This window comes from Propithecus coquereli, unplaced genomic scaffold (genome assembly GCF_000956105.1).
Source record: "Propithecus coquereli isolate 6110/MARCELLA unplaced genomic scaffold, Pcoq_1.0 Scaffold179, whole genome shotgun sequence".
In the NCBI taxonomy this organism is placed as follows: Eukaryota; Metazoa; Chordata; class Mammalia; order Primates; family Indriidae; genus Propithecus; species Propithecus coquereli.
This window is the reverse complement of record NW_012142634.1, coordinates 427,450-438,556: the sequence shown is the minus strand read 5'-3', so window position 1 is coordinate 438,556 and position 11,107 is coordinate 427,450. Positions and strand designations below refer to the sequence as shown.

The following is an 11,107-nucleotide window of genomic DNA, read 5'->3' as shown; positions in this document are numbered from 1 at the left end:
CGCCCAGCCTCCTGTCTTTTTCTTACTAGCTGTGTGACCTTGGGCAAGTTACTTAATCTCAGTGAGTCTCAGTGTCTTTTTAGGTCATGTGGGTGACCTTGGGCAAGTCACTTCCTAAGACTCAGCTTATTGTACCAATAAATGTGGAGATTAGCTAGTGGACAAAAGACTTGACTAGGCGGTTCACCAAAGTAGATATCCATATGGCCAACAGGCATATGGAGACATAATCAACATCACTATTCACCAGGAGAGGAAAATCAAAACCACAACGTGGTACTACTACTTACCTGCCAGAATCATTGGAAAGAAAAATGGAGTCGATCCAAAGTCCCTGGAGGATGCAGAACACTTGGAACTCTCATTCATTGTGGGTGGGAATGTACATTGCTACAACCACATTGGAAAACTGGTGATATCTGCTGAAGCTAGACATACGCATGCCCAGTAATCCCACTGCTAGATCTATTACCAAAGGAAATATGAAGATAATATTAACCAAAAGTCATGTGCAAGACTGTTAAGTCATAATGGCCCCAAACTGGAAAGTATTCAATTACCCGTCAACAGTAGAATGGATAAATAAGTTGCAACATTCATAATACAGTAAAATACCAACAGTAATAGGAATGAAAACTCTACAACTGTACAAAACAACGTGGGTGAAACATAAATAATGTTGAGCAAAGAAAGCCAGAGACAAAAGAGTGTGTACTGTATGATTCAGTTTTTATACTTAAAAAAGCAGTCACAACTATCCATACTGTTAGAGGTCAGGACAGTGGTCCTCCTTGGGGAAGACGATTACTACAAGGGACACAAGCGGGTTCTGGGGTGCTGGTGACATTGTGTCTTGAACTGAGTGCTGGTTATATAGGCATGTCCCATTTGTGAAAAATGCACCAAGCTACACGCGTCTGATACAGTCAGTTTTCCGAGTGTTTATTATGCTACGAAAAAAATTGTTTTAAACAAAGTGGTTGGGCTAGGTACAGCATCTTCAATGTCTTTTCCATCTTTGACTGGAGTAACAGCTACCGTCATTGTGCCAGGCACTAAGCTAAGTGCTTCCCACACAACTGTCCTTTCCATTGTCCTCTGAGGTAGGCGTTATGGTAAAGAAACAGACACAAGAACATCAGTAACTTGCCAAGGTCAGGTATCCACCGAGGGTGGAAGTGGCTTTGAACACAGCCAGCCACATTTCGAGCACCGTACTATGCTACCTCACCTGTAGCCCTTGCTAACCACAGCCCCAGGCAGCCAGGGAGGGCCAGCTAACACTCCCCACCCTTCACAAGTCCCCACCTGTCACCTTCTGAGTTTTCCTGGGGCTCTGGAGCACTTTCTGTTTCTCTTCCTATTACTCTTCCTCTGAATCCCCTTAGAGTCTTAGATGCTTCCCTTAAACTGACGGCCACCCATGACAGAATTTCTGCTTTTAAATGTATTTAGCATTTATTGAAGAATTTCTTTTCTTACCCTACTCATAACTTTAAAAGCTAGTTAAATCAGTTCGTGAGAGTTATTTCTAAAAAGACAAACATGTTAAATTAATTTGTGCCTATAACATGGACTGGGGGTAAGAAATGCTCTCCACTCTCTTAAATAAGGCTCCCTGGTTACATGGTTTCAAGTAGGGATCTGAAATGGTCACTTTTAACATCAGAAATCTATGACCAGTGGGTGGCGCAAGTCTGAAAGGTTATCTACCGGGCTGTTTTGGGGATATTAAGAACTTGTAAAGCAAGGCTAGGAGGAAGTTCATGTCCCAGAAATCTGATAGATAGGTGTTGATTTAATTAGTAGCCACTAATTAAAATTCTGTGAAGATGCTTTTCTTTTGCTATGAAAATGGCCCTACATGTGTGTCTGTATGTACCGCCTGCAAATGCAGCCACTCTGAGTGTATCTAGCATGGGTTTGAAAAGCATGGCTCAAGAAAGGAGTGTTAAGGTAGAAATATTCTCTATTTGGGAGTAATAGCTGGAGTGAGGGAGACATAGACACATCCTCTGACAATGATAAGATTATTTAAAAGCTTTGTTAATAGAAAACAAGGAGTAATTAAGCAAGAAATCAAAGAGAATTTCTTACGAAAAGAATTTATTAGACAAACACACCAATGATTGAGTCTAAGGATTTGGTTGGAAAGCCACCAGGCGTTTTAAAGCAGCAGCAGTTCAAAGTCACATGCCTCCAGTGTTACTCCGTGACAGTTTGTGGAAACAAGAGGGTCAGGAATTACAGCACCAGCCCAGTCCACAGATGAGCCCCCCACCTCCCTCCCTGTTCCCTCTTTTTGACTTAAGTCCTTGATTCTGCTACCTGAGAGGACCAGAATGAAATGTTTCTCACTTATTACAGAAATGCGGCTTCTTTGTTACAGAGCTTGCCCCCTGTGCACATGAATTGCCTGTTTATACACGCGGAATATTGCTTTTGAGAAACCAACAAGCAGAGATTTAAGGAGTGTTTACCAACATGTAAAGTGAACAACATAATATTCTCTATTACAGAAACTGCATTTTTAATCTCATCTGGCACCAACCGTCTTTTAGAAAGTTATAATGTATTGTTGAGGACATTTTTCTTTTTTAGAATAGAAGGAAAAGAGTCTAATTAGCAAATAATACATAATTAAATAATACATACTCTCAAATCTTATGAGTCACATGAAGTCTTCATTTAATTTAGGAGAAAGGGGGGATATTTTCTATCATTCCTGATAATAGAACTAGATATTTCAAGATTATAATAACATAATGTGTTTCTAATACCAAACAATGTGCTTTTACTTTGAAGCCATTAATCATTAAACTTAATTGTTAATGGCATAGGCTACCAAGAAATAGCGAGGAATATGGTATTCATATAGATCTCGGCTGGCCTCAAGTAACCAAAAGAAAGTGAGAATGAAAAATACAGGACATAGTTGGGGACCTCTGGGTTTCTGAGATGTAGGCTACAAGATTATATAACATAGAAAACTAAAGGAAGAGTATTCCAAACAAAACTGGCGAGGGAATTTTATAGAACTAATTTTTTAAGGGAGATAATCAAAGTAGCAGTTAGAACGTATGTTCACGTATTAAGTTCCTGCAAGTGAATCGTTATGAACACGGGTTTGGCTTCCACTCCTCACACTCAACAAGTATTGTTTTCACAGAACCACCTTTTGCTTGTTCACCATCATGGAGAGTCTGTTTTGAACAAGAATCGCATTCAAGTCAGAATCCTAGATGAAGATCTAAAAATGCTGAGTTTGTGCTTTTGAAAAATAGTCCAGCTGTCCACATGTAGTGTGTGCTGGTGGGGCTAGCTCTCTCCCAGCCTGGCTCACTATTTGGGAGCCCAGGAATTGCTGGGACAGATAGATTGGCCAGGACTGAAGTTTTAAAATATCAAATATCTCAAATCAAAACAGGCAGCCTCCTGCAGAGACCCCGTGATGTTGGCTGATCCCTGGCTCCCTTCGTCATCATTTGTATGCATTTGGGGCCACTGTGCGGTTTGGTCCAAGCCTTTCTCAAAGCCTGCAGTGCCAGAAACCTGTGTCTGCTCTAGCAGGCGAGTCAGCTACAAAGCCCGGTTGCCTTTCCTAGCACAAACTTCCGTCCTACTCAGAAAAATACGGTACCCGCTCTCTCAGGAATTACCTGCAGAGTCTGTTTGGAACAAGTACCGTGCTCCAGTCCAAATCTTAAATAACGATCTAGAAATGTTGAGTTTTAAGCATTTTAAAAATAGTCCATTTCACATCGGCAGTGTGTGCGTGGACCAAGCTCTCCTAGCTTCATTCAGGATTTGGAAGGAATCCTGGGTTTGGGCCAATAAGCAAGTATGAAGCGGGGCGCAATCCGCTACGAAAAGGGAAAAAAGCTCCTTACCCTGAGTGAGCTAGAACCTTTTGCAGACGCCATCCTGGCCATGCACAGCTGGCGGGCAAGGCGTCTTAGCTCCCTCGAATTTCCCTCTTAACCCTTGTTAGCCCCGCGCCGAACACCCAGACCCTCAAAGAGCCCTTGAACTGAATTAAACCTGACCGAAAGTGAACAGCAAGGTCCAGACACGGGAAGATTTGACGGCAGCCTCCACCTCCGGACACTTTTAAAGACGGCAGGTGCCTGATCCCTTGGTGGCCCGCGTGGACTGAGGGGGTGCGCGGGCACAAAGGGGCGCGCCCGGAGTCCGCAGCCGGCTTCTCTCCGCCCTCTGGCGGCGCGTCCCGGCAGCTGGAAGGGCCGGGCGCGCTGACACCCGCGCACCGGGAGGGGGCGGTCCCTGCGCGGCGACGCTCCGTGGAGGGGGGACACACGACCATGCCAGGCCCCTGTGAGTCCCGACCAAGTGGCGGCCGGAGGACTGGTTCACAGGTGCGGGGCGTAGAAGGGGGTCAAGTAGGAGGGCCCGAGGAAGGGCGCGAAGGGACTCCTGGCGGAGGCGGCTGTCAGAGGGAAGGAGGCGGCGGCCGGGAAGAGCACGTTGGCCGAGTAGGAGGGGAAAGTCTGGAAGGACAGAATGCCAGGGCCCGGCGGGCCGGGGCTGCCCCCCGCGCCGCCCCCGCCGCCGCCGCAGGTCCCCGCCGCAGCCCCGGGCGTCCCGGGCTGGGGCGCGCCTCCCCCAGCCTGCGCCGCGCCGTCGGCGCCCGGGTTCTGCTTCTTCCACTTGGTCCTGCGGTTCTGGAACCAGATTTTGACCTGCGTCTCCGTGAGGCTGAGCGACAGCGCGAGGTTCAGGCGCTCACACACGGACAGGTAGCGCGTGGCCCGGAACTTGTTCTCCAAGGCCACCAGCTGCTCGTAGGTGAAGGCGGTGCGCGCGCGCCGCGGCTTGGCGCAGTTGGGCTCCGCGCGCCGGCGCCGGGGCCGCGGGGAGCCCGGCGAGCCGGGGGATCCGACGGGGCCGCCCTCGCCGTCCGCTCCGCTCTCCCCAGCCGCCAACGCCCCAGCCAGGGCCTCGGGAGAACGCGCTGGGCCGCCCAGCAAGCACGCAGCTCGCTCCAGCTGCTGCTGCCGTCCCGCGTCCTCCGCATCCTCCTCCTCCTCCTCGGCCTCGGAGCCCTCCAGGGGAGACGCCGGACCGGCGCCTCGGCCCGCAGCATCTAGGGGAGAAGGGGACGGTGACCAGAAGTCCGAAACGACCCGGCCTGTCCGGTCCCCAAACCTCCTCTTCGTCCTCCCGGAGCACGCAGCTCTCCCCCAACCAAACCCCCAGCTCTGCTCCTCTCCCCACAAAGCGCTTCTCCACGCCCCAGACCGTACAATCTTTAGGGGTGCGATGTCCTCTTGCTCTTCACAAATCTGCCACCAAGTAGGCGTCCAAGCAGTATATGTTGAGTGAATGAATGACACCCCGCATTAAGAAGAATAGTGACCTTACTGGGCAGCCATATGAGGGTAGGATCATAGTACATTAAGACATCGACGTCAAGTGCGTTTAGGGTTGTGCCTCCCCAGTCCCTATAAGTCTATTTTGGTCTGGCACTCCTAGCAATTAAAAAAGAAGATATTAAGCTCTCCGCCCCCCTCCCTTTAAAGTGAAATTCCCCCTTTCCCATCTTCTCTCTCCCGCTGCGTTAATAGAGTTTCAGATTTGCGCGGGGCCGGATCGATAGATGTCATCTATTAAAGGTAAGTTTTAATCGAACAATATTAGGATCAGACAGGGAAAGGGGGTTTGAAGTCGGTACCTGCAAGCTGTGGGCAGGAGATATGCAGGCGCCAGTAATAGAATATCGATCAAGAGAGTGGGGGGAGGGGAGCTGGGTCCCTCGGAGGGAAGATCGGAACAATTACTAGGCCGCCTGCCCGGGCCCAAGCGCGGCAGCCAGAGGCGCCCTGGGCCCCAGGCAATCTCCGCCAAACTTGGAGAAGGGAGCAGGGGCTGCGTGGCGTCCAGCCTCCCCGGGGATCTGATCTCCTGACCCTCAAGGGAAACTCGTGCCCACGCCCTACCCAGCACGAGTCCTGCTGTCTTTCATCCTTCCAGCCACAAACTTTCCTGGACCCTTCATCAGGTATCCGCGAGGGTTAGGAGTAAGTCAAAAAGGGTTTCGAGGAGAAAGTACCAAAAGCTTCCCATCACCCCACCCGCGCCTCGCCCCCAGCCCCAGTGAACAGTTGGGTCTGGGGAGAGTGAGCGCGTGGAGCAGCCGAGTCTCTGCAGGTGTCTCCGGGTGGTTGGAAGTAGGCACCTGACTTCGCTACTCAGACAGACCCGGGCACAAGCCTTCAGCTCTCTCATCCATAAAATGGGGGTGATGTTAAGGATGTTGTCTACATCCTTCCGAAGTTCCTCATCACCTTTATCCCAGCCCCTAGCTCAGGTCCTGGCACGTGGCAAGAGCATTAAATGCCGGATAAATGAGTGAACCTGGCAGGGCGGGCGCTGGGTGTTAGTGTCCACTGCGCGCAGAGGTGTGGCGCTTATTCGCTTCGCGGGTGAGCAGGGACGGGGCTTCTGTGACAAATCCCAGCCCCGGATGCTCAGAGCCTCCTGTCCGCCTCAATCCAATTCCGAGACGGGGGATACACCTATACCTGGTCCTGTGCGCCTTCTCTCTTGGTGGAAGACGCCGTTAAGGGCCACTCACCGGGGCCTGGCTGTTCCCCCCACACACTCCACCGCATCATCCGGACTGGGGCCGCCCGGGGCCGGGGCCGCCTCGCATTCTTACCAGGGGTCTCCCGCTGTCGGCCCAGGTCCCCGGGGCTGGCGTCCTTCCCCGCTTCGACCTCCGCCAAACTTTTCTTGGCTTCCCGGGGAGCGAGGCGCACGGCCGGGAGCGCAGCGCGGGTGAATTTCTGCGGGTCCAGGATGTCCAGGACCGAGAACGAGATCTTGTGGTGGGACGGAGCCGCCTTGGCCCCGCCGTCCTGCCATGCCAGCATGCCCGCCACCCGCGGGCCGGGGGCCGGCGGCGCGGGGTCCCGCACGGCCGCGCTCGGGCTTGCCTTCGGCTGAGACTCAGCCGCAGCTCTCCAGCCTGGAGCTGGGTTCGCGCGGCCAAGTGAGGCTGGGGAGGGGCTGGGGAGGTGGGGCGGAGAGAGAGCCGCGGGGGGCTGCGCGCCGATTGGCACTTGCACCGCCCAGGCCAGCCTCGGGACTATCCGGCGCCGCGCTGGGGGCGCTTGCCTCGGCTAGGGGGAGCCTCCGCGCTCCCGGTGCGCGCGCCCGCGGGGACAGCGCCGTCCGCCCCGCGCGCCTCCGCCCTGAGACCCGCGTAGTGCGCGACGGCGGCTTCCATCCTGAGGATCCTCCCTGCGCGCACACACACCCCTCTCTAACTCGAGTTTGCGCCCTTTTCCCGGTGTCCCCGCCTTTGATTTGGGGATGAATTGAGGCCAGGGCTGAATGTTTCAGGGCAACGCGCAGCACATCTCCTGCCCCGCCAGTGAGCCACAGCGATAGCCTCAGACACGGTTACCTCGGATTAAAAAGCCCTCATATTTTCACAGTTTACAGTACACAAAGCCTTTGGGCTCGAGCGATCCCCTTAGATTCCCAGAGCATCCCGGTGAGGCAGGCGTGTGGTGTGGCACAGATCACTGCCCCCGGTTTAAAGATGAGGAAACTGAGGTTTCAAGATGAGAATTGATTTGTCCAGGGTTCGTTGGTGACGGAGTCTGGGTTCGAACCCAGGTCTTCTGGACCAGTACTTTTTTTCAGTACGTCCTACTGTCTCAGAAATAGAGAAAGAAAATCCCGCACACTGTCGGAGTCTTTCCCTTCCACCTCGCAGCGGAGCTGAGTCAGAGGCCAGCAAGTTTTGGGGAGGTGACTGTGCCCCTCCGCTTTGGAAACCTCGGGGCTGCAGGCACAGAGCCACGTGAGATGGCTGAAGGCGGCTGCCCTGCCTTGCTGTGACCCTGAGCACAACCCTTGATGCCCTTCACTCAGTCCTTCACAGTCGGAAATTCAATCATTTGCAACAGAAATTGGGTCTCTGGGAATCAGGTTGCATCTCTGACCCGCATCCCCTTCCAGCCCCCAGAAGAAAAAGGTTAAAAGATGCTTGTCTGGTTTGAATTTAAGGTAGGAGAAGAGAGACAATTGAAATGGCCCCCATCTGCCCTGCCAAGTCCCCTGTCACGGCCAACATCAGTGGTTTGGGGAAGCTTCCACCACCCACACTCATCCTAACATTTCTTCTTTTGTCGCTTGGAGAGCACATTGCAGTCTGTGAGTACTAAGCATTTATTTCAGGCAAATTCTGAGACTTCTATCCCAGAACCACCTCTAACTCTGCTGTTCCTTTCTTCACCACCCCATGGGGTTTCCAAACAATGACTTGGCGATTAATATTGTCTGAGCAGGTAAGAAGTAGGAAGAGGAGGAGAATCCTTCCCATTAAAGTGCTGGGGGCTGCTAATCCCATCTGTTATTGAAGAGGTGTCCTTAGAGGCCAGCTCCTTGTAGCTTTTCTCATTCAAACCTTTCTGCCCCTCCCAGAGGTGGCTACCATGTTCCCTGCAGACTTTAAAGCCCTGCCGAAATTCAAGCCAGCACCAGTCCTAAAGTAAAGATGGATTGTGCTTTTAAAGCTCAGGAAAGGAAGTGCCCTGCCAAAGCCCACTGGACCACCTCCCACCAAAGGGAAACCAAAGAAAAGACGGCCCTGCAACTAAAAGGTGGCATGCTGGAACCTGGATTGCAAATCACAGAACCTTCCTGAAATACAGATAGGGTACTTTCTGTTCTGACAACTTTCTCACCCAATTCTCACTTCATTTTTATTCCCCTTCCTTTTCCTTTCTCCCCCCTCACCCTATTCATCCTAGCCCCTTTTTCCACCCCTGTTTATATTGGCTTGTACTCAGGTTCTTCAGGGTAGCTAGGAATAGATTTCCTTAAGGTAGCTCCAGAATGGAAATGTATGGCCTCCACGCTCCCTCTTCTTACCCTTTCTCCTGTAAGGAACCTTGAGACTGTTTTCACAGGGTGATGGGCTGGCGTTCCAGAGGGCCACCCATACCCCAAACCAGAGGCACAAGGAAGGCCCAGACAGCCAAGAGCAGCCCAAACCTGGATTATTTTCATTGTGCTTTATAGATCGCTTCAAAAGTTTTTGTTTCAATGATGTGAATTGTCTTTCCTTTGAGGTCCGCAGATGTTAAATATGGGAAAGGAGCGAAAAGCGGAAGAAGCGACAAATTAGGGAGAAAGCCAAGAACATGCAGAGCCCATATTCTTTAAACCTGCAAATCTTTAAGGACTCCTTCTCTTGATGATTTTTAAATCCGTCTTGCCCTTTATTTTTCCAATGGTTCTGATACATGTGTTCAGTGCAGTGCAAGGTTATGTGAACTCTCAGTGCGGCTTCAGGCAATAGGTGACACACAGGGAACTCTGCTGTGTCTCTCAACGACCTTGGAGGAACAGAAATGCTCTCTCTTCCTTGCCCAACTTAAAGAGAAGCCTCCTACCCAAACAACAAAATACATTCTTCAATTTGGGGGACAGTGCAGGGCAAGGTCCTAGGGGAATTTTTTTCCTGGCCACCTGCTTTGCAAAAGACCAGGTGGCCATGAGGCCTCCCTTTGGGTACAACTTGACGATGTGTTTGACTCACTAACACCCTCACATGTGTGTTTACACCCAAGGTACTCCTATATAATACATATATCCATATCCAGTGAGCCATCTTCCCTCTGCGCATGGACTCGATTTGTGTGGTTTTTTTTTTTTCCCCCTACGTGGGCATTAAAATTCTGCCTGAGTGCTGTCTTTAAATTGCTTTGATGCTAGGTGGGTTCCAACCCTGACCTGTCCTGATGGCAAGTGATGCCTGTAACAAGCTTGGGATCAATATTCATAGCGGGTGTCCTGGGCTGATAACACCATCCAAGACAATGTTCACTATCAGTGCAGACAGCTGAGATATTGCGCCATTAGGGATGTTGTGTTAAATAACCTGATCCATTTCTGGGGCTATTTAATGAATTTCACAGTTTAGATAGTATCTTTAAGGAGAAGGCAAAGGCTATTCCGGAGGCACTGATGCAAATCAATGGTGCCAAGCTTCCAGAGCTATTCTACAAGCAAAGTGGCCTGTAATTCCAGCACAGCCTTGAGGAGCTGCCGCCACACCATGAATAGTGTTAACAATGGAAAGAATTTGCAGTTTATGCAGAGGGAGGGAGGGCAATATTATGAGCCATGTTAAAGCATCTTAGATAACATCTTATGTTCCTGAAATAAAATACAACTGAAATTCTCTAGGTAAAACCCCAAGGTCTGAACCAGCCCACAGGATAGGATATTTATGCCAAAGAGACAGCTTCATAAGGCACAGCTTGCTGACAAAGAGGGAGACCTCCCCTGCGGGATACCTTGTGGGCAAGCCCTTTTCTCAGGACCTCAGCCAGCTCTCTCCAAGACGTGCTTCTTCAACTCAAACCGGTCTATAAAATGGGAGGGGGAAGACATTGGATTTTAAAAGGAAACTACTGACAGCAGAATCAGTTGTTTGTTTACTTGACTCTGTATCCCGTGTTGCTGGAGAGTTCATTTACAATTAAAGGCTAGCATTTACCATTTCCCACTGGAGCTTTGAACTCTGGCCGCCGCCGAGCAGAGCAAGTATTCCTTTAAAAAACCCACCTCGGAGGCTTTAATCTGTGAAATTGGAGTTCAAAGTATAGCCTTCCCACCTGTCCCCAAACTGCAAACAAAATAAAAATGTTTACTCAACATATTTTGCTTTAAAAAATCAGTATGTTATCTTGGAAATTTAAAAAACAACTTCTTTATTTTAGGATTCTAGAGAAAGCATCAAAGAATGTATTAAAGCAATAGTGGTTATATTGGTAAATCAAATACATGTCAATGGGTCCTGGTAATAATAATATTATTAACAACAATAGCTGCTCTTTCTTGAGCACTTGTCCTGGGCCAGACATTGAGCTAAGCTTTTTGCGTAAGTTATTTCATTAACCCTCCCCAAACCCCACGAAGCAGGCACTATCATTATCCCCAATTTCCAATTGAGAAAATGAGCTTAGGTTAGGGCTGGGCGCGGTGGCTCATGCCTGTAATCCTAGCACTCTGGGAGGCCGAGGCAGGGGGATTGTTTGAGCTCAGGAGTTCGAAACCAGCCTGAGCA

The 11,107-nt window shown here is 50.3% G+C and overlaps 1 protein-coding gene across 1 annotated transcript; it reads right to left on the bottom strand.

Annotated features, from left to right (window-relative positions):
* Nucleotides 1-4,370: 4,370 nt before the first annotated feature.
* NKX1-2 (NK1 homeobox 2) lies at nucleotides 4,371-6,925 on the bottom strand. The gene is made up of 2 exons (XM_012642408.1): nucleotides 6,680-6,925; nucleotides 4,371-5,104 (listed from the first exon to the last, which is right to left on the bottom strand). Exons 1-2 carry the CDS (start codon nucleotides 6,891-6,893, stop codon nucleotides 4,371-4,373), a joined length of 948 nt encoding a protein of 315 aa, XP_012497862.1. The 5' UTR covers nucleotides 6,894-6,925.
* Between the last annotated feature and the right edge of the window lie 4,182 nt (nucleotides 6,926-11,107).